Raw genomic sequence first — 24181 nt, forward strand, 5'->3', positions numbered from 1 at the left:
TTCTCCTTAAAAATGTAGACCTCCAAGTGAGGCTTGTTTAGTAGTGTAGGAGTAGATTAGGATTTATTTTGTAATAAGAAGAGGGATGATACAAGGTTATGAGCTTCAACCGATGGATCGAGGGGAATTTCTTCCCTTTCTTTCCTTAATTTACCTTGAGCTAACCTTGTATCAAGATGCTTGTTCTTAAATTTATTTATATTTGGATTATGGATTGTGTTTATGTCTAGATTGTTGTTCGTTCTTCAATTATTATGAATTGTTAGTTTAGCTTCTATGAGTTGTTGTGTGCAAGACTTGTTATTGAAAGTGTGTGATTAATGGATCCAATTACATGCTTGTTTGTTGTTGTGTCACGGTGAGAATCGGGCATGGCTAGAACACTCTTGCCACACCTATTGATTTATACAATGCGAGAGCTTGATAAATTATAGGGGGATTTCTCGGCTAATCTTCGGTTCCTTCACCGCGAGAGCGGGTTGGAATTTAGAAGTTAGCCAAAACGGTTCCTTCACGGGTGACAGCGTGTTGGAATCTAGAGGTTAGTTTAGGCTACCTCCTCACAACTTGTAGGATTAACTTGAGTTTGGGCATGTTGATTTGCTTAGGATCTTTAAGACGAGCCTCGCTTGTAGACTACGAGAGTAGATAACTTGCGGTTTGGCACATTCGGGTAGATCACGAGAGTGGCACCGAGGACTTTAGTGCATTTCCTCCATTCACAAGGGATAAAACTTCTTTTCTACATTTGTTTGACTCATGATGGGCATTGACCCGATCCATATCCTTACCTATGTTGCATCTTATATATCTCTCTTCATTTGTTGCTTTTATTTTTGTTATTTACTTTTGTTGTCTTAATCCCGTTATTATCGAACTAGCTTCACAAGAATCAATCCGAGTTAGTGCTTGACCAACCATTCCCTGTGGATCGATAACCCCGGAATACTCCGGGTATTTGCGTGTACCTAAAAGTCACAACCAAATTGGCGCCATGGGCAAAGGCAGGGGCAAAATTGGAATTTGGACTGCAGAATTCTCGCGCATGGTCAACGATTTTCGCCGCGGCGAGCCTAATTCTCGCCGCGGCGAAAGTCCAAAAATCTGGGCAGTGTGAAAATGGACAATAGGCGTCTGTTTCAGGACGCAGACAGACGCCTATTGTCCTCCTCCAGAATTTCTGCAGAATCTTCCACTTTCTCTTTTTGCTTTTGGCTCCATGTTTTATGCCTCTTTTTGCCTTCTTTCATTTGTCTTTTGCTTCCCACTCATCACATCATTCCACCAAATCATGTCTTCCACCTACTTGGTGCAATTAAATATACACATACAAAACAAGATTATAAATGCCACTACAAAATATTAATATTATGCTCAATTATCAAATCTTCATCATCTTTGGTCAAATAATAATTATTTATCACAATGAAGAAATTCAATATTATTAAGAACATAATATTAATATTTAGTGGTAGAAATGGATTTAAATATGGGGTAAAAATATAACCAAATATACTCTTATCACAAGGCCCTATTCTAGCTAATGTACTAGCTAGTGAGGAAGCTTAACCCGTCCTATAAGAACCTGCCTTGGCAACAGACATGGTGAGTAAAAACCTAACAGAGGTGATTGGTGGGATCGCTCGATAAGCTGCTACTGAGATTGAAGAAGTAGGGGATGCACGAGATGTTGGTCCACGAGAAGATGAAGTACAAGAAGTAGTTAATAAAGCAGTGGATACCAGTAGTGTGCCAATAGATGCTGCGCGAAGACATAACAAGTCTGATGTTACCTTAGCTATGCAAATTACGATGGAGGACATTCCTGAGGAGTTCTTCATTGGTGAATACTTGGTAGCAAAGATGATGACGATCAAGAGTTGGCAAAGATGGAGGATTAGCAATTTCCAAACCAATGCTAATGGAATTTCCTACACGTGTCCTAAGGATGGATTTGCATAGGTTGGCTGGGTTCAGAGTACATTCTCCAGGCCACTAATCTTGCCTACATAGATCACATACACTAAGAAGTTGGCTGCTCGAGAAGGTGACAAGGGCAAGTCAAAGCTCACTGAGGAAGTAGTTTAGGGTCAAACTCCTCAACCCATGGAAAAACAACACCTGAAGGAAGTTAGGATGGTGTTGGCTATTTTTCACATTTAAGTAGAAATAGAAAGACTAGGATTTTCATATGGTCAAGCAGCTGAGATTTTGGAAAGTGGAGCTACAATAAGTCCACAAACTGAGACTCAACGAGAAGGTGATGCAAAAAGTCCAGCTTCAAAAAGTCAAAACATTGAAGGTACGAGAAGTCCAGTAGCAGAAACTATGAGAAGTGAGATTGCAAATGTTCCGAGTAGTCAAGCTGCTAAGGCTATGGAAAGTCAAGTTACTGAGGTTACGATAAGTAAAGCAGTTGATGTGCATAAAAGTCCTTCTCGTGAAGTTGTTGCTTCGAGAGATGATCGAGAAGATGTTGGAGGTGTGCAATGAAATATACCTCTCCGGAATGCGATGATGTTGCAAAAATTTATAATCCAAAAATTCACTAGCCCTAGAGTATGGGAAGTCACACGAAGAGTTATCCACAACTTGATCCGAGAAGTTCAGACCTTGAGACAGTACGAGAGGTTGTTGGTGATGAAGGCATTGTAACCGAGAAGTTGGAGGATAATGTAATACCCCGAAATATTTTCTACAAAAAGTTCCTAATTTAAAAAAAAAAAAAAAAAGCCTTATTTATTGGATAAATTTATTTGTCCAAATTTTTAATTCAAAAGTCTATCTGAGAGAAACCTGTAAACCTTGTATCATTATTTTGGGTCAAATTTTTTAACCCACATTCTTTTCTTTCCTAAAACCGAAATGTAATTATCTCATAATGTTCTGAACCTATATTTCGGTGTACCGAACCTTGCCCAATTTTGAGATTTAGTTTGGGATAAATTTTGGTTTCGAAAATTATTCTATCTAGATTATTTTCTATCGAGAATTCATCTGTTTTAATCCCGGTCAGTCTAGCTAAGATATTTTTCAAGACTTAACCACAAGCAAGTGACACTTGTCACAATTTTTACCACATGTTTAGGTAAGAATAGTCAACCAAGTGAGGAGTAGAATTATAAAGCATTGTTTTCCCATTTTTCCCTCATTTGGCCGAACCAACAAGAAGAGAAGAGAGAGAGAAATCATCATCTTCTTCCTTAGAGCTCTACCTTCCATAGCTAAAATCTTCTTCACAAGTCTCAAGCTATTTGGTAAAACTTTAATTTTATTCGGTAGAAAGCTTTATTTTCCTTCCTAAATCTTGAATCTAAGTATAGTTTCTTAATAATTGTTGCTATAATGTTAAATTTCTCTTAGGGTTTTGAGTGAAAAATTTGGGGAAAAGATTCAAGATTCCTCCTACGGTGTTAGTACACTCCCGAAAGGTAAGGAATCCCTTAAGTAGGTTAAAGTCACTTAAAAGTAGATAATTGATAGTTTATTTGAAATATGATGAGTTTTAGGTGAAATTATTGTGTACATGTTGGTATGTATAATATATATGTAATTGTATTTTACATAATATATATGTACAAAATGTCGTGTTGGTGAGATGTGGTTGTTAATGTGCCTAAATATCTAAATTAGAAATACTATGTATATTATATAGTGTATGTAAGTACGTGTAAGTATAGTAATATATATTATATGCGTATTATGTATGTATGTATAAGTAATATAAGATGTTGTATTATGTATATATATATGGTATGTATGTTAACCCTGTGAGGAAGATTTTTCAAGTACATGATTGTGATTAAACGTGAAGTTCATAATTTTCCACTACTTGCTTATATGTGTAGATGATTATTGATGCGTTGAATAATACATTTTTTTGGTAAGCAATCACTTATCAAAAGAACTTAGACTGTTTTTTCAATTCTTTTTTATTACTTGTGCAAACTATACTTGATGACTCGTTTGCAGGTAAAGTATCAATGTAGAGTAAGGGTAATAAAGGTTTTTAAATACCTGCTTTGTAAAACCTTTATTTAATTTTGGGTGACCCACGGATCCCCTTACTTAGCCGTCGCGCTAACTACACTTCATTGTGTTACCTACAGATGCAATCTAGCGTAAGTTCTTGTAGTGCGGCGAACTCTCCAAGTTCGCCGGAGTATGAGTTTCATGGCATGGATTACGATGACTATGTACAGTTGATGATAGGTACCGACCCATATGCGCCGGGTTATGCTCCGCTCGCTCCAGCCAGCTCTCCAGTTGCAGATAGTTTTCCTTCTGTCCAAGATGGCCCAGATGTTCAGGCCTCCTATGGTTTTTATCCCCTTGAGGTGTTGACCGGAAGTGACCCATTAGAGTTTATCGTGTATTACCCCTACCCATAGAACCCCGGTTCACCAGAGTATTGGGACGAATGGTCCATGGTTAATACCACCTCTCGCTTCCTAGACCATTTCACATGGTTTGAAGGGGAGTGGCATTTAGTCTGGGGCGAGTTCGCAGGTCCGGTGTACCGCTGGATAGACTAGGTATTACGTCTTGGGATATGCTTTGGGGAAGATTCTTTTGTGTAAATGCCTTTTGTAGCCTTAGTGGTGGCTAACTCAACCAGTCGGGTCGTGGATGACCTTTAACTTATATTTTGGCCGATGGGCAAACTTATGTATATATAAATGTAGATATATATATATATATATATATTATATTATATTATGATGGGTGGTTGTTGTTGTTAAGTAAAAGTTTCCGTTTAGCCTGTGCACCTAGAGTGGGGTCTATCAAAAGAAGATAGAACTCGTTCTAGGTGTGGCGGTAACTCCTCCGGATGTACGGCAAGCCAAGCCGGTCCGGGGTGTTACAAGTTGGTATCAGAGCGGTGTTCGAGTCTTTGGGATTAGATTGGAGCCTAGGTTGTGGAATTTTGTTAGGAGCTCTAGGTTAAAATCCTAAGAGGTAAGAAATGGACTTTAGGAGCCCAAGTTCCGAGTCAACCTAAGTTTGCTAAGACTAACCTAAGTCGCTACCTCAGCTTAACTGGGATATGCGCTTCTGGAACAGAGTTGGAGACCAGGTAGCATCAAAAAGGGGGTACCTTGATAAGTGCCAAAAACAGTCAAAATTCGGGTCATGTTTAGATGATATTTTACTATCTAAGCACCCAATTATGATCACTTTCATGTATAAAACCTCTAATTAGCATCTATTTGACGAATCCAGCTCAAGGAATATATTTTGAGTCATTTCCGAAGGATATAGCAAAGTTTTGGGCCAAAGGAAGCAAAAAACAAAGAATCAACCAAGCAGGAGGCGGCCACGCACCATCACACGCCTGTAAGCATGCGTGGATTTATTCCAGAAAGCTGCCACGCATGATCACACGCGTGGTAGCAGGCGTGGAGCGCGTCCAGTAGGGCAACAACGGAAATTCGACTTTTTGAGCAGATATTTAAACCCTTCCTTCTTATTTGGAGAGGAGAACTCTCCCAACTTTCAGATCTGATTTTTCTCTCTATTCCTTCCCCTTTGGGGAGGAAAATCATACTCTTTCCCCTTAGATTAGAATTGATCTTTAAGAATAGAAGATGGATTGAAGATGTAGAACTCACCATTTCTTGGGTAACACACTCTTTCCATTGAATTGCTTGTTTAGATTTATTGTTGAAAGTAATTTCTGCTTTGTTGTTTTGAATGATTTCCATGACTGAGTAGAGTATTTTGGGCGTGTGTGCCTTTGTTAGACTCTTGATGGTTGTTTAGAAATTGCTCTATGGTTTTGAGATATGAAGGAGTAGGATTGATGTTTGTATGGTTGAAGTTGTTCAAGCTTTACTTCTATTTCGGCCGGAATAGCTAGTAAACCGAAGGGAAGTGAGAAAGTGCGCGATAGCGGCCTCTCATGAGCCCAACTCACCCATATCTCCGCTCTTAGTCTGAAAGGACGAGATCCGAGAGGAGTGGTAGACTAGGTGTTTGATGAAATGCCTCAACCGAATGAGGATTGAGAGTCTGAGTGTGACGCCACTCGGTACTAATACCTTGACTCCCTTACTCGATCGCGAAACTCGTTTCCCAAATTCCCTAGGAAGATCAATCAATTTGTTTGACATTGGTTCACACCCCTTTCACTTCTTTTGCATTATTTAGTGTAATTTCCTTTCTACAACCCCAAACTTATTCGTTAAAACCAATCTCTTGTAATACTTGTAACTCTTACGTTTTAACACTGTTAAGGTCAACACTAATTTGATTCCCATTCACCATCCTTGAGAGACACGACACTCGGGGAGTCTTGACTCTTCGTTTTACCACCTTCACATTCACCTCACCACAATTCCACACATCATACCTCATCTGTACTTTACAGAATCTCTTGATTCTGGTTGCTAAATACTCTGACTGATACTTATGCATTCTTATATGTGTTAATCATTTCTTATGATTACTGTGAGTGAACTTGAGGAGATGCTATACTAATTGTTTAGTTAGCCAACTTCCTAGTAACTTTTATACTTCGGAAGATAACTCGAAACGATCGTCTAGTGAAAATGCCGCCTAGACGAAATGTACCTGCTGGACATGGCAACGACATCACAGCAATGGATCGTATGGCATTGGCAATGGAACAGATGGCTGAGTTTATGATGGCTTAGCAGATCCAGAATCAAAATCAGGAACCCCCTCGGGTTGACTTTGCTAAAGCCATAGCAAGTAGACAGCCACCGTATTATGCGGGGGAAAATAATCTAGTGGTTTTGGAAGAATGGATACGGACATTTGATAAACTACTTAACGCAGTAAATTGCCCGGCGAATCAGCGAGTAGCTTCTGCAGCTTATTACCTGACGAAAGCCGCAGACAACTGGTGAGCAACGGCTGGACCTGAACTCTTGCAAAACCCAGGTTTTGGCTGGGAGGAATTCAAGGAGGAATTGAGAGGACAATTTTACACGAGGCGAATTAAGGGAATCAAGTGCGAGGAATTCTTGCGACTGAAGCAGAAAGGAGAAACTGTCCAGGACTACTATGACGAGTATGTGGAGCTAATGAGGTTTGCTCAAGACATTGTACCGGACGAGGCGAGCAAAGCAAGAAGATTTGTGCGGGGACTGGATTGGGATGTGAGAAGTGCAATCGCACCATTCATGTGCTCTACTCTTCGGGAGGCATATGATCGGGCATCGGATCATTATCAAGTGTATCTGGACTAACAGGAAGTTTACGGCAAGAACAAAAGAAAAGCTAATGATAAATAGAGGAAATTCAAGGTGGATGATAAGAAGTCTACCCAAGGAGGATCTCAACCAAAGCAAGGAGAGAAGAGGGGAGGAACAAACCAAGGGAAACAGCCTGTTTGCCGTAGATGTGGAAAGTACCATCCTGGGGAAAGTTGCCAAGGGATGAGGATAAGGTGCTACAAGTGTGGTCTCTTAGGACACAAATTCTATGAGTGCCAAACCAGGGTTGAAAACCTCCGGAACCCCTCGCAGAATACCAGGCAAGGAGGACGATTCAATGGGAGCAACGGCTGGAAACCCGTGGAAGCAGGAAACAGGGGAGTTAATTCTCAACAAGTAAACCGGGGGAGGCCAACGAACGCTGCTACAGGTCCGAACGACAAAGGGGAGTTGCCGATGGGAGAAAGCAGCACAGGGAACCAAGGCCGAATCTACGTCGTCAATAGCGCTCAGGCTCAGGCTAGCGACGTCGTAACCGGTACGTTACTCATAAACTCAGTGCTTGGTTCAGTATTATTTGATACGGGAGCTACCAATTCCTTTATATCATCTACGTTTGCGGATAGATTGAAGCTAAGGCCTACTATTAAGTTAGATTTAAATGTGAAAACTGCCTCGGGGATAGTGGTAGCCTGTAAGGATGGATATGACAATATTTCGATAGAAATGGCGGGNTAATAATGCAGAAGTTGAGGAAGTACGCTCACAAGGGGTGTGAAGTGTACCTCTGCTTGGTGCAAGACGCTGAGATGGAAGAACCTGAGATCAACCAAATCCCAGTAGTGCGTGAATTTCCTGACGTGTTTCCAGAGGATCTCACGGAAATGCCGCCGGAAAGGGAAGTGGAATTCACTATTGATCTAGTACCAGGAACCGTGCCAATCTCATAAGCGCCTTATCGAATGGCACCGAAAGAGATGGAAGAGTTAAAGGCTTAATTGGCAGAGTTATTGGAGAAGGGATTCATCAGACCAAGTGTGTCACCTTGGGGCGCACCGGTACTGTTTGTAAAGAAGAAGGATGGAAGCCTAAGACTGTGTATCGATTATAGAGAACTCAATCGGGTCACAGTGAAGAACAGGCACCTATTGCCCAGGATCGACGATCTGTTTAATCAATTGAAGGGAGCTGGAGTATTTTCAAAAATTGATTTACGGTCAGGGTATCACCAAGTGCGAGTCGTGGAGCAGGATATTCCCAAAACAGCATTCCGGACTAGATATGGGCACTACGAATTCGCCGTCATGCCGTTCGGAGTGACAAATGCACCAGGGACTTTCATGGACTTGATGAACAGGATTTTCCTTCCATATCTAGATAAGTTCATCATTGTCTTCATAGACGATATCTTGGTTTACTCAAAGACACCGGGGGAGCACGAAGAACATCTTAGGACAGTATTGCAAATGCTGAGTGATAGCGTAAATGGAACCGGGGGTTATGATTACACTACGAATACGTATGTTTGTCAATAAGTGGGAGGGCGCTCGTAGGTCAGCCGGTCGGTCTACCGTAGGGCGACCGGGCAGTCTGAGGCTGAGAAATATCCCGAGTGGTAAGTAGTTACGAGCGGGTCGCTTAGAATAGCGCAGGCTGCTTTTGTAGGGTGGTTAGGTTGCAATTACAGAGCGGGAATTACAAGTGAACGGTTACACGGGGTGTAGACTGTGATATAGATTGATGTTGTAGGGTGAGATTACAAGTAGTGAGTAGTAGTAGTTACAATCAGATGGAGATTATAAGTGAGGGGGAGACCCCTCCTATTTATACTAAATCAAGTCGGTCTACGCATTTAATGCACCAGCTGCAAGTGGCTTGACGTGGCGTCTTCTTGTTGGCTTGGTCAGGCGGTCACTCTGCAGGCTACGCGTAGGTTGATTGGTCGAGGTTGTAGAGCCGCAAGTTGTCAATCGCCGGCCTGCAGGCGCAAGTTGGACTGCTTTACTTGTTGTGTAAGATAAGATTTCGGCTTGCAGGTTGCGTCACTTTGTTGACCGACCGGTCACCCTTCGGTAGGTCGGTCGGGTGTGTTTCTGTTGGGACGACTCCAAGGGTGATCCGAGAGCATTTTGTCACGAGGCCTATCGGTACAAGCAGACCGGTTGATCACAAGTGATTTATTCCAGTCGGGTTGATGACTATGACTGACCGGTCGGGTGACTTCTTGACGGACCGGCTATACAGATCAGTCTTTTGTGTGTATTTACCCATCACTGAGGGAAAAGAAACTTTTTGCAAAACTGTCTAAGTGCGAATTTTGGAGGGAGGAAGTAGCATTTCTTGGTCACATAGTCACCAAGGAAGGAATAGCAGTGGACCCAACTAAGATAAGAGCTGTAATGGAATGGGAAGCACCCAAATCGGTTACGGAAGTTCGAAGTTTCTTAGGATTGGCGAGCTATTACCGAAGATTTGTCCAGGATTTCTCGAAGGTAGCAAGACCATTGACAAATCTGCTCAAAAAGACTACCAAGTACAGTTGGAGTGAAGAATGCGAGCGTGCGTTCCAGGAACTTAAGAAGAGGTTAACAACTGCCCTAGTGTTAACCTTACCTGTTGGAACAGAAGGCTATGAACTATACACAGATGCGTCTCACAAAGGACTGGGATGTGTCTTGATGCAACATGGAAGGGTAATAGCTTATGCATCTCGTTAATTGAAACCACATGAAGCTAACTACCCAACCCATGATCTAGAACTAGCAGCTGTGGTGTTTGCTCTCAAAATCTGGCGACACTACCTCTATGGAGTAACTTGCAAGATCTTTACGGATCATAAGAGTTTAAAGTACATCTTCACTCAGAGAGATCTCAATTTGAGGCAAAGAAGATGGCTGGAGTTTATCAAGGATTATGATTTGGAAATCCAATACCAGGAAGGCAAAGCAAACAAGGTAGCGGATGCATTGAGTCGGAAGTCAAATCATGCTCTTTGGGTATTGCCCGAGCAATTATGCAAGGACTTTCAAAGGCTCAATCTAGAAATAAAAATGGGTGGTCAAGTGGAACAAGAGATGAAACTATATTACCTGTCGGCCACTCCAATCCTATTTGAAGAAATCAAACAAGCACAAGGAGAGGACGATGGGGTGAATAAAATCAAGGAGAAAATGGTTGATGGAAAACATGGTCCATTTGAGTTACACCCAGATGGAGTATGAGATTTCAAGGCAGATGGATTATACCTACAGGTTGTAAGAAGATAATGGATCAGCTAATGAAAGAAGGTCACTATACACCATATTCAGTTCACCCTGGAGGAGACAAACTTTACAAAGATCTGAAACAAAACTTTTGGTGGTCAAGCATGAAGAAGAACGTAGCTGAATTTGTGGCCAAGTGCTTAAACTGCCAGAAGGTTATAACAGAGAGGAGTAAACCAAAGGGTTTACTACAACCGTTAGAGATTCCTCAGTGGAAGTGGGACTCTATTTCTATGGATTTTGTGGGAGGATTGCCATTAACAAGGTCAGGGAAAGATAAGATATGGGTGATAGTGGACAGGCTTAGCAAGACAGCAAGGTTTATTGCCATGAAAGAAACTTGGACTATGACTCAATTGGCAAAGGCTTATGTGAACAAAGTGGTTAAGTATCATGGAATACCCAAGGATATTGTTTNTGTTTCTGATAGAGATTCTCGATTCTTGTCACAATTTTGGCAAGCTTTGCAAGCAGCTATGGGAACAAAATTGAAACTTAGTACTGCTTTTCATCCTATGACTGATGGGCAGACTGAGAGGACTATACAAACTTAGTACTGCTTTTCATCCTAAAAAGACCACCACATAACGCTCATAATATTAGTTACTAGTCTAGAATTGATACAAAGAAAAGACACATCACCCTCAACAATGCTAACACATTGACATACCTCTGCTCAGGAGCTTCTTCACCTTCAAACCTCATTTTAAATCTCATTCCTATGGAGTAATTGTTTTCTAGAGACTCCAGGTCATATGGAATGATAAATTCGGATGGCTTGTCCTGTAATATANTATATATATCACCATATATTACAGGACAAGCCATCCGAATTTATCATTCCATATGACCTGGAGTCTCTAGAAAACAATTACTCCATAGGAATGAGATTTAAAATGAGGTTTGAAGGTGAAGAAGCTCCTGAGCAGAGGTATGTCAATGTGTTAGCATTGTTGAGGGTGATGTGTCTTTTCTTTGTATCAATTCTAGACTAGTAACTAATATTATGAGCGTTATGTGGTGGTCTTTTTAGGATGAAAAGCAGTACTAAGTTTGTATAGTCCTCTCAGTCTGCCCATCAGTCATAGGATGAAAAGCAGTACTAAGTTTCAATTTTGTTCCCATAGCTGCTTGCAAAGCTTGCCAAAATTGTGACAAGAATCGAGAATCTCTATCAGAAACAATATCCTTGGGTATTCCATGATACTTAACCACTTTGTTCACATAAGCCTTTGCCAATTGAGTCATAGTCCAAGTTTCTTTCATGGCAATAAACCTTGCTGTCTTGCTAAGCCTGTCCACTATCACCCATATCTTATCTTTCCCTGACCTTGTTAATGGCAATCCTCCCACAAAATCCATAGAAATAGAGTCCCACTTCCACTGAGGAATCTCTAACGGTTGTAGTAAACCCTTTGGTTTACTCCTCTCTGTTATAACCTTCTGGCAGTTTAAGCACTTGGCCACAAATTCAGCTACGTTCTTCTTCATGCTTGACCACCAAAAGTTTTGTTTCAGATCTTTGTAAAGTTTGTCTCCTCCAGGGTGAACTGAATATGGTGTATAGTGACCTTCTTTCATTAGCTGATCCATTATCTTCTTACAACCTGTAGGTATAATCCATCTGCCTTGAAATCTCATACTCCATCTGGGTGTAACTCAAATGGACCATGTTTTCCATCAACCATTTTCTCCTTGATTTTATTCACCCCATCGTCCTCTCCTTGTGCTTGTTTGATTTCTTCAAATAGGATTGGAGTGGCCGACAGGTAATATAGTTTCATCTCTTGTTCCACTTGACCACCCATTTTTATTTCTAGATTGAGCCTTTGAAAGTCCTTGCATAATTGCTCGGGCAATACCCAAAGAGCATGATTTGACTTCCGACTCAATGCATCCGCTACCTTGTTTGCTTTGCCTTCCTGGTATTGGATTTCCAAATCATAATCCTTGATAAACTCCAGCCATCTTCTTTGCCTCAAATTGAGATCTCTCTGAGTGAAGATGTACTTTACCTTCAAACCTCATTTTAAATCTCATTCCTATGGAGTAATTGTTTTCTAGAGACTCCAGGTCATATGGAATGATAAATTCGGATGGCTTGTCCTGTAATATATGGTGATATATATAGCACAAAAATTGTGAAACAAAGGGTCCTCTCAAAGGAAAGTGTAATTAATTTTAATTGTAATAATAATTGTAATAATAATTGATTGCTAATTTTATGAAAATATATATGGTTGATTAATAAAATCAATGATTTTACTAAAATAATTTTGAGTTTAAGTTTACAAAGACTGATGATTTTATTAATAAATGTATATCGATAATTAATTAATAAATTAATAAATGAATAAAATAAATGATTTTACTAAAATGTCCCTAAGTTTGGGCGGGAAAATTTGGGGGAGGATATTGTTTTTATATATAAGTATAGATGAGTATTTTTGGTTAGTAATCAAACATTGAAAAATTAAAAAAATAATTCCTAACAAGCATTTTTCAAGGTTCCAAACCAAACCTTAAAAAAACTCATAACTTCTTCAATTTAGCTGCTAAATAAACATTGTCAAACAAAGCTTTCATTGACCAAGCTACACATTAAAGTATTAAACCAGCAGTTCTCCACATTAATATTTTGTCTTTGCTGTAGTTTACTCCCATAATCTTAACTGCAGATCCTCAAAATCCATCAAGAAATAAAGAGAGGAATCAACAAATCTGAACACGCCCTTTCGTTTTCATCTGTAAGAAGATTAAAAAGGAAACATATTACAGTCTTCACGGAAGATTTCAGGGTTTCAGAATGAGGGGAGAGGTAGGAGGTGGGGAGATGGGGAGCGGGTGAGGGAGGGGGGGTGGGTGGGTTGGTTTAGAGAGAGAAAGTGAGTGATGAGAGTCAACTAAACCTTTTCTGTGCTCTTTTGGATGTATGTATATGTAAGGCTTCGATGAGTCCACACATTGCGTATTATCTGCAAATCCCCTTTTTTCTCTTCACTTTCTTTTCAGCTCGCTTTCTCTCTCCTTCGCAAAATTCAATAAACAAAGAACCCTTTTTCCTCCTCTCTCTCTCTCCTCCTGTTTTCTTTTTTATATTTCTGATTTACTTTTGTGTCTCATCAACAAAAGCCTCTTTTCAAGCCAAGCATGCAGATAGATGCATAGCAGAAGCACAGAAATAAGGGTTTCGCGTCCCATTCTTTTGTACTATGACATATATATATATATAGAGATTGAGAAGGAAGTGCAAAGCTGCTTGATTATTTCTCTCTTTTCTTCTTCTCTTTAGTCAGAACAGAAAAACAGGAGAGGAAGTTGGAGACATTTGGATCAGTCCTTGTGTCTCCTCTACCTCTCTATATTTTTCTCCTCACCATTTTCTTGGTTTGATTTTTGAGGGTAATTTGCGTGTAAAACAACTATCTATCTCTCTCTCTCTCAGCCTGAAGACTTTCAGAAATCTATCAGATGATAAAAAGGGTTTAATCAGTAGTTTGGAGGGTGGAAAGGGCATCAATCATCAGGTAGAAATTAAACGAAGAATTGAAGAAAATAAAGAAAGAGAGGTGAGGTGAGGTTTGTTTTCATGAATTTTGGGGGTTTTCTTGATAATAGCTCCTCCATTGGTAGCGGCGGTGAGGGCGACGTCGTCGGCGGCGCAAAAATCGTCGCCGATATACCTTACAACAGCAGCAGCGACATGGCTAGCGGCGCAATAGCCCAGCCAAGCCTTGTTCCACACTCTCTTACAACAAAGTCCATGTTCAACTCTCCAGGACTCTCTCTTGGCCTTGTACATCTCTCTCTCTCTCTCTCTCTCAGTTTCTCTCATTCCATTCCTTTAAAAGAATACTGATTCATGGCTTTTGTAGCAAACGGGTATGGAGGGGCAAGGAGAGGTGGCGAGAGTGCCAGACAGCTACGAAGCTAACAACAGTAACACTAATAACAGTGTTGGGAGAAGAAGCAGAGAAGAAGAGCCGGAGAGCAGATCTGGTAGCGATAACTTTGAGGGAGCCTCCGGCGACGATCAAGATGCCGCCGACGACAAGCCTCCCAGGAAGAAGAGATACCACCGACACACCCCTCAGCAAATCCAAGAACTTGAGGCGTAATCATAAATATATTTTTTATTTTATTTCCTTTTCAATCTTGCATTTCACCCAGACTAGATTTTGATTCCATCTGTTTTTCTGATTTTATAGTTTGTTTAAGGAGTGTCCTCATCCCGATGAGAAACAAAGGTCGGAGCTAAGCAAGCGGCTTTGCTTGGAGAATAGGCAAGTCAAGTTTTGGTTCCAAAACCGTAGAACTCAAATGAAGGTAATAAATCAAAGGGAATTTATGAATTTTTGGTTTGTTGATATATGTTGAATGATTTTCGTGTGGAGGCTATTAAAGGCCAAGTCTAGCTGCCCGTGGTTGCGATGGCTGAGTGGAGGTCGATAGAGCCTTTAAATAGGCCAAGTTAAGCCTCATTGTCTAGAAAATATGTGACAGTATAAAAAATAAAGTTACTCCATGTGTTATTATCTATAATTTTGGTTTGGTTTGGTTGGAGCAGACACAACTGGAGAGGCATGAGAATTCGATACTTAGGCAAGAGAACGACAAGCTTCGAGCGGAGAACATGTCAATAAGGGAGGCGATGAGGAACCCACTTTGCACCAACTGTGGCGGCCCGGCAATGATTGGGGAAATCTCACTGGAAGAGCAACATCTCCGGATTGAAAATGTGCGGCTCAAGGATGAGCTAGACCGCGTGTGTGCCCTGGCCGGAAAGTTTCTAGGCCGACCCGTTTCATCTTTGCCTAATATTAATTCAAGCTTGGAGCTTGGGGTTGGGAGCAATGGGTTTGGAGGGCTAAGTGTGGTTCCCTCCACCGTCCCTATAGCTCCTCCTCCTCCACCGGACTTCAGCGTTGCATTGCCGACACGGCAAGGCTCCGGCGTGGGCATCGAGAGGTCACTAGAAAGATCTATGTACTTGGAGCTTGCTTTGGCGGCCATGGATGAACTGGTGAAGGTGGCACAGACAGATGAGCCGCTTTGGGTGAGAGGGGTGGAAGGGGGTAGAGAGGTGCTGAACCAAGAAGAGTACTTGCGGAGTTTTAGTCCTTGTATTGGGTTGAGACCCAGTGGGTTTGTTTCTGAAGCTTCTAGGGAGACGGGCATGGTGATTATCAACAGTTTGGCTCTAGTGGAGACTCTAATGGACTGTGTAAGTAGCTAGTACAGTGTACTGTTGAATGGTTTTTTGGAAAGTTGTGATTGATATATGATAAAAAGGTTTTGTTTTGTTTGCATTATTGCAGGGGAAATGGGGTGAAATGTTTCCATGTTTAATCGCTAGAACCTCAACCACGGATGTTATATCCGGTGGCATGGGAGGCACCCGCAACGGTGCACTTCAACTGGTAATTCAAATAAAATCTCGCAAATTAATTAACCTAACCAAAAATGTGGACTGAATGCCCAAAAATGAAACCAAATTGTTGAGCGGAGGTCAAAAGGGTCAAGTCTATTGGGCTGACGCCAATAAAGTAAGTCTAAGTCTAGTACAATATGATTAGGAGAATTGTTATATGGTGTCCAATAAAGAGTTACAGTTCAACACCAAATTATTGGGCGGAGGTCAGTAAATGTCAAGTCTATTATTGAGCCAATGCCATTAAAATCAAGGCTAAGTCTGTATTACGTGGTTAGGAAAATTGTTAGAGGGAAGCTAGTAAAGGGTCAAATTCAGCATCTGATTCTAGAAAATGTGTGGTAAAAAATAAAGTTATCATCTTTGTTCATAGTTATAATTTTTGACTTAATGGTAAGTGTTTGGACCTAACTGAAATTGTGGGATTGTGTTCAGATGTATGCGGAGCTCCAATTTCTATCGCCATTAGTACCGATACGCAAAGTCAACTTTCTCCGCTTCTGTAAGCAACATGCGGAAGGGGTGTGGGCTGTGGTGGATGTGTCCATCGACGCCATCCGGCAATCTTCGGCCGCACCCAACGCCACCCGCCGACTCCCTTCCGGTTGTGTAGTCCAAGATATGCCTAATGGCTACTCCAAAGTAAGTTCTTTTCTTCTTTTCTGCCATATCCTTATTAACTACACCGCACCCAACTCTGCCCCGGCCCCGCCCACTTTGTCTCCTATCATTTCCTCTTTTCTGTTCAATCCATCAGTTTTTTGACATGACTACACATCCAAATTATACAAAATTAGTTTTAGGAAACATTGTATTTTTATCCTCAGACTTAGGCCGGTAAATGGCTGTTTGCTGATTGGGTTAGCTGTTTGGGATAGAAGGTATGATTTGTTGATAATATTAGCTGATTGTAGAAAGTTGTTTGATAAATTAGCTGTTAGCTAATAGCTGTTTGGTATAATTTCTTTTCTAAAAAATCTAATTGAAAATGCTGCTTTGAGTAGTCTTTTGAATTTTAGCATTTTGGAGTTACAAAAAGCTTATTAACTAAATAATTAATAGTGGTCAAATAAGCCAAAATTGGCTGATAGGTTGATTATTTACCAAACAGGGCCTTAGTCTCTTTAATCCTTAAATTATGAGTAAGTGGCGATTTTATCTTGAAGGATCAAATCCGTCACTTCATTAAGTGACATATTAGTGACAGAAATTGTCTCGAGGCTAAAATCACCACTTCAGGTATAATTTAAAGATTAAAGATATTAAAACTAAGTTTATATTACTGGTATAATTGAAAGATAAAAATCTAATTTTTTTAAAAAGCTTTGCTTGAAGGTACAAAATAAATATAACATGGCCTTATGTCGTGTGACGGAAGTTATAAAAGATTTATTACAAAATGAATAAAAGGAAAGAATTGCTTGCTTTTGAATTTAGTAATATAAAATAGGGGCCATGCAACCATGAATTTCAATCACACCCAAAATGGCTGCATTGTTGGTGACAGGTTTGAAAGTTTTGGCATTGTTTAATGTAGGTAGATGCGGAATATAATAAACACAATTAAGATAGCGATAGATCTGCGCTTAATTGTTAGGGACTACTCTAATATAATCTAACTAGAAAAAAGTTATATAAGCCCCTAAATTAAACAAATAGTGTAATTAAAACTCCATACTGAAAAAAGCTTCATCTAGATCCCTTAAACTGATAAAAATGTACAATTAAGTCATAATCTTACTTGTTTAGTACATTATGGGGGCGTTAGGTACGTAACTTTTAGCTGATATCGGTTAGCTGATTAGGTTAATAGATTTGATTAGTTGATAGCATTAACGGATTGGAGAAAGACATTCATAAATTAACTGATAGCTGGTAGCTGATTATATGAAAAATGATTTTTTTTTAAAATGTCAAAGATTCCTTTTGGTTTGTTTTCAAGCATAGATAAATGAAATGAGGGGTGTACTTGTGATATTGCGCCTTGGGACACATTAATTTCATAGGATTTGGGTATAAAACTATGCTATGATAATCCGGCCTCAATCTTATTAAACAATGCATATGATGTTTCTATTCCAATCTCTGAGAACCGACCCTTTACCACATATATTTAATTCTTCTTAACTGTGTATTATCTGGTTCCAGGTTACTTGACCCCCCATCCTAGCTTTTGAGTCAAATCCCAAGACTGACTATTATTATTATTACTACTCCGTATTATTTTGTTGTCACGTGAGCGCATCTAACACATTTCTGTAATTCTGTGTCTCTACCCCCTCTACTGCTTCATTTCTCGAATCTTGCAATATTTTGTGTAACACATTTTTTCTTTTCACTATTTTGTGTCTTTCTTGGTCATACCTTAACCCTATTTCCAAATTTTGTCTACATTCCTTGGAATTTTTAAAATAAATTGCGCATTATGAAATCAAAAATAGTAAGCAAAAACTTGTGACAGGTTGGATCAAGATGAAATATGTAATATTTATACTAAAAAATGTAATATTAATTATGAATAAAATGTTTGTTACTTATAAAAAAAATTAATAACTGAAGAAAAAAATATAATACATTTATGTTTTGATTTGAAAGGATTACATTTTTACTCTCTTATAAATAATAAATATTTAATTTTTTATTAGTATTACATTTTTTATTATGAGTATTATATTTTTATCTTAATCCGACCCATCTTAAGGATAAGTGAGACGGTCTCACAGGAAAGTCACTCAAAATATTTTGTATGTATTCTAATAGAAAATATTTCTTAATATAACTCATTGACTAACTAAACAATGAAATACATTATCATATTGTCGAGCATATATAATATATATAAACGTAAATGTGTAGTTCAACTGTTAGAGTAGTTTTTTAATTGAAATAAATCACATGCTTCAATTTAGTATTAGAATCAATCTCATGCCTGAATATATCTATGTTTCTAAAATATATATTTTATGATGACACAAGATTAAGTTGAAAGTGTTAAATAAAGGGAAAGGATTTGAAATAAAATAAAAAATTATATATAATATAATGCAGGTAACATGGGTGGAACATGCAGACTACGATGAGAGCGAGGTTCACCAGCTTTACCGAGGGTTGATCGGCGCCGGGATGGGGTTCGGTGCACAGCGGTGGATCGCCACGCTCCAACAGCAGTGCGAATGCCTCGCAATACTCATGTCATCGGCCTTGCCCACAAGGGATCACACAGGTAATTCATCACTTATTAATTGTGAGCTTTGAATGAATGAATAAATATGACATGAGCGAAAATCACTACATGTCATCTGAGCACAAGTACTTGAAAATCTTAGTAATATAGGCATAGAGTTTGGTTGAGAATTATTCAGTCCAACCAAACTAACAATCATTATTGCATGTACCATGGTTTGTGTGGACCAAAAATAAAAAGTACATTATTTTTGTACTGAAGGTATATTATTTGATATATATTATCAAATAATGTACCTACAGTACAAAAATAATGTACCTTCAATACAAAAATAATGTACTTTTTATTTTTGGTCCACACAGTTCTGTGAACCATGGTCCACGCAATAATTTGCTCCAAACAATTTAATAGATTTAATTAACTTGCACAACTTAATTTAAGACTCTAATATATAATATATTATACCAAAAATCTTACGAGATTCACATGGGGCAGCTATTAGTCCGAGTGGGAGGAGGAGCATGCTGAAGCTGGCGCAGCGCATGACTAATAACTTCTGTGCTGGGGTGTGCGCTTCCAGTGTACACCAGTGGAACAAGCTTTGCGCGGGGAATGTGGACGAAGATGTGCGGGTTATGACCCGGAAGAGCGTGGACGACCCGGGCGAGCCCTCCGGCATTGTTCTCAGCGCCGCCACCTCCGTTTGGTTGCCCGTTTCGCCGCAGAGATTGTTCGACTTCCTCCGCGACGAACGCCTGAGGAGCGAGTGGGACATTCTCTCCAATGGCGGTCCTATGCACGAAATGGCGCATATTGCCAAGGGCCAAGACCATGGCAACTGCGTCTCCCTCCTCCGTGCCAGCGTAATCATCTCTCTCTCTCTTTCTCTTTTAAGCACCCATTTTTTTTTGTTTTTTGTTTTTTTTTTTCAATTTCTAGATGGCTAAAGAAACCCGCAATCTGGCCTTGTGATCTTAGTCCTTACAAAGAATGGCAAAGGAGGTATACCAACTTAAGTTGTCTTGAGCTGACTGGTTCAAACAAAAAAAGTTGAGATTCAAACTCGTGATCCTGTGATTACAAATTTGTATTTTTTTTGTTTAGACTGTCAGAGACCAAAAATTGAAACTCAATGTAGGGATTATGTCCAAAGGGGCATATCCTTTTAAGCCATTGAGTTATTATAATTTACGTCATTTCACATTCTCTGTTGGGCTAGGGTATGAAGGTCTTCAGTTTGGGTATTTAATCTTTTAGAGAAGTTGGTGAGACTCGATCATTTTCTTTTGTTACAAATTTCATTTCTGTATGTGAACAATTAAGCTATCATTATAGATATTATTCTTTTAATGGTTTAGGTCTTAGAGGTTCCAACTCAAACTCACCTTAAAAGTTGATCAATATGGTTTTTCTCAAAAACGGTAGCTGGTTAGTAATCTCTATTATATTATGACTAACATGGTAACGTTTATCATGTTTATTAGTGAATTTGAAATAAGCATCACCGCTGGGTATAGTGAAAGTACTGTTTTCATCAAATAGGGCTGAAAATTGAAGATGGTATGAAATATCATGAGTGTGATCTGACTTTTTCAGATGGAAAAAAAAAGGGGTGATTGTAAAGGACAAATTTGGAATTTGGAAGTATCTCCGGGGACATTTCATTTCAGATCTGTAATCTGTCCCAGATTTTAACGTATTGTTTTTTTTGTTAAGATGCAAAAGTCAAAGTACATGACACTTGTATCCTTTATGGGTCAGCCTACTTTTTCACGAAAAGAGTCATGGGTTGACCCAGTTACAGCCTAACAAAATTGACGCGCGATGGCAGTTTATGTAAATATGTAGAAAACTAAGGCTCTTTTGTTGTGGGTGCAGGCCATGAATTCCAACCAGAGTAGCATGCTCATATTGCAGGAGACATGCATAAACGCGGCGGGGTCGCTTGTGGTGTACGCGCCCGTTGACATTCCGGCAATGCACGTGGTGATGAACGGCGGAGATTCCGCTTACGTGGCGCTGCTCCCGTCGGGTTTCGCGATCGTGCCTGATGGCCCGGGCTCCCGCGGGCCCGCGTCGGCGACGAATGGTCCATGCAACGGGGGCCCGTATCAGAGGGTGAGCGGTTCCCTCTTGACTGTGGCGTTTCAGATCCTCGTTAACAGCCTTCCCACGGCGAAGCTCACGGTGGAGTCGGTGGAAACGGTCAACAACCTCATCTCCTGTACTGTTCAAAAGATCAAGGCAGCCCTTCACTGTGAAAGTTGATTGGGGTGGGGGTGGGGGTGGGGGTGTTCTAACTAGGGCAGGCCATGAGTAACCTCAGTCAAGATGGTAAAAGATTCATACTTTAACCACAAGGTCACGAGTTTGAATCTCTGTATTCTTGGTTTGAGCTGGTCAACTATGGGTAATTAGGTTTTGGTCCACTTCTTTGTAGTTTTTTTGCCGGCTAAGGTTACAAGGCGGGTTTACTCACACTCGAAAGAGTTGTGAAATTTTTCTCGTCATCTAAAAATATAGGAAGGCAATTTAGGAAGTTAGTCAAGAACGAACCGCGATAAGAAACCCTTGCACGGTGGTAAGCGGCGCCATTAATGGTGTGGGTTCTTAACACAATGCAAGGGTGGTGGTTCGGGTATTGACTCGGACTACCCTTCAGCTGGTTCAACAACTACTACTAAGCTTTTGTTTCACTATATATATATATATATACACACTTTGACAATGTACGTATTTGGTTTTCAATTTAACACTAACTTACAGCTAACTAGCTCCTGCTTCTTGAATTTTAATCCTTTAGTATTATAGTTGAGCTTTTTATTATTAAATAAATAAAAGCAATCTCAAAAAAAGTTTATCATATTGTATACAATTTAATAAATAAATTATACATTTTTGTAGTATATCTCTCCCCACCATTAGTCCCTGTGCCTTTAATGTGCACTATAAAAACAATGTTGTTTATCAATAGACTTGTAATGATTTCTGTTTTAATTTATACAAGTTTTGGTGCGGATAGTTTTCATACAAGTTTTTCATTATTTAGTTTCTTTACTTTCAAAAAATGGACAGTATATTTACTTCTTTCTTAACAAACCCTCTAGTAAAATATTTAACTTTGTCCATTGTGTGATGCTTGGAAAACTAATTATACAATAATTTTGTTCAAATATTGAAATTTAAAAACACATGCACATAGATAACAGACAAACATGTAGTTCTCAAGTTATCTCACCACAACAGTGAAACAACAGCTCAAAGAACATCGAATTTATTCACAAGAGAGACTAACCACATTATTTCACTTGCACCATCCGCTAAGCTTTGTACTCTGTTTCAGAATCGTCTTTTGCTTCCTAAAAGTCCATGAATTGGGATTTGAGCCAAGAAAAATAACAAAGCCAATCATGAATTTAGGATCATCAAGGCAACCGGCCTATATATATATATATATATATATATATATATATATATATATATTTTGTGAGTAATGTTATATTTGGTTGTTACCATTTATTTATTATTTCTTAATATATGTTATTAGTTCCTGTGGTTGTAACGTAGTCTTAGTAGTTTACCAATAGAATAGGAGAGTCCTCAGTAGGTTATATTAAAAGGACTCTCTCTCTTGTAATTGATTTGAGAAATTCAAAATACATTTACTAATCTGGTATCAGTTGCGTAAGGTGAGCATTTGTTCCTCAATTCACGATCACCTTTTCACGCTTCTACTCGTTCCCTGATACTCACCCATGGCCGCACCGCCACCGTCCAATGGTGCTCTCACCATATCCACCAGCCCGCCGCCGCTGCCTCCTCCCTCACTCACGGCGTCACATCATTATGTATCAGTGAAGCTTACTTCCCGCAATTATCTCCATTGGCGTACCAGTTAGTGCCCTTCCTCCGCGAACAGGGCTTGCTCGGATTCCTCAACGGCTCTGGTGTGTGTTTGTATAGTGTGAGTGAAGGTGAAGTGATAAAACGAAGAGTTAAACTCCCCGAGTGTCGTGTCTCTCAAGAATGGCGAATGAGAACCGAATACATGTGTTGGCATTTAAGAGGTTGAAGAGAAAGAGTTACGGGAGTGCTAAGGGTTGGATTCATTTGTAAAAAGGGGAAGGTTGATAGTGGTTGTGTAAAATAAAGAAAAGTAAAGTGGAGATTGGGGCTTTAGGCTTTTCCATGTGGTTTATCTTTGGTTGGTTTTGCGAGTGCAAGCTGTGGAATAGACTAGGGAGTTCATGGCACACTACCAAGTGGCGTCACACTTTGGACTCCCACATCCTCATTCGGTTGGGGCATTTCATCGAACACTTTGTCTACCACTCCTCTCGGATCTTGTCCTTTCGGACTGAGAGCGGAGATGTGGGTGAACTAGACTTGTGAGAGGCCGCTATCGCGCACACACTCACTTCCTTTGGGTTTGCTACCTAATGTGGCCACAAAAGGCACAAAGCTTGAAGAACATCATCCACACAAGTTCAACATCCAACAAACAAGCAATTCACAAATCAAAGCAATAATATTAAACATCCACATAGATCTACCATGGGGCTACCAATCCCTTATCTAATCTACTCTAGCATACAAAGAAACAAGAGAAAGAAAGAAAAATTCAAAGAAACAAGTATTGAATTAGAAATTGAAGAGAATGGTTACCACCCTTGAAAAAGGGGATCTTTACAAGCCTTGATCTTGAATTCCCAATCTTCCTTCTTGCCCTTGATCTATTCTAAACTATGATAGGAATTTTTCCCCAAGAGGGGAGAAAACCCTCTAGATTTATCTACTCTATTCTATTCTATGCTATTCATTTCTGATCTCCTCTAGGTTTAGGGCAAAAGGGATTTATATAGGTGACAAAGAAAGAGGAACAAATTTCCCAAAATGGCCCTTGGCCCGACCACGCTTGTTCACACGCGTGTGAGCGGCATGGTGGCTCTCTGGAATAATTCCACGCCTAGCCACACGCGTGTGAGGCTGCGTGGGACGCTACTGCATTTCGGCTTGTTTGTCATTTGCTCTATTTTAGCTTCAAATCCCTCTCCAACCTGTGAAATACTTCAAAACTCTTCCTAGAAATGTTGTTAGAAGAAATTGATCGCATTTGAGCTAA

The 24181-nt window shown here is 39.8% G+C and overlaps 1 protein-coding gene across 1 annotated transcript; it reads left to right on the forward strand.

Moving 5' to 3' along the window:
* The first annotated feature begins 13378 nt into the window (after positions 1-13378).
* Positions 13379-21327, forward strand: LOC116029996 (homeobox-leucine zipper protein ANTHOCYANINLESS 2-like). Its single transcript, XM_031272071.1, has 9 exons — positions 13379-14240; positions 14320-14558; positions 14653-14770; positions 15012-15668; positions 15763-15864; positions 16311-16517; positions 18924-19098; positions 19555-19922; positions 20938-21327. The coding sequence occupies exons 1-9, from the start codon at positions 14034-14036 to the stop codon at positions 21325-21327; spliced, it is 2463 nt and encodes an 820-aa protein (XP_031127931.1). The 5' UTR covers positions 13379-14033.
* The last annotated feature ends 2854 nt before the right edge of the window (positions 21328-24181 follow it).

Source organism: Ipomoea triloba, chromosome 9, assembly GCF_003576645.1.
Source record: "Ipomoea triloba cultivar NCNSP0323 chromosome 9, ASM357664v1".
Lineage (NCBI taxonomy): Eukaryota > Viridiplantae > Streptophyta > Magnoliopsida > Solanales > Convolvulaceae > Ipomoea > Ipomoea triloba.

Coding starts and splice junctions, on each gene's coding strand:
- LOC116029996 (XM_031272071.1), top strand. CDS start 14,034: ATGAATTTTGGGGGTTTTCTTGATAATAGCTCCTCCATTGGTAGCGGC. Junction 15,669..15,762: donor TGGAGACTCTAATGGACTGT/GTAAGTAGCTAG, acceptor GCATTATTGCAG/GGGAAATGGGGTGAAATGTT. Junction 15,865..16,310: donor GCAACGGTGCACTTCAACTG/GTAATTCAAATA, acceptor GATTGTGTTCAG/ATGTATGCGGAGCTCCAATT.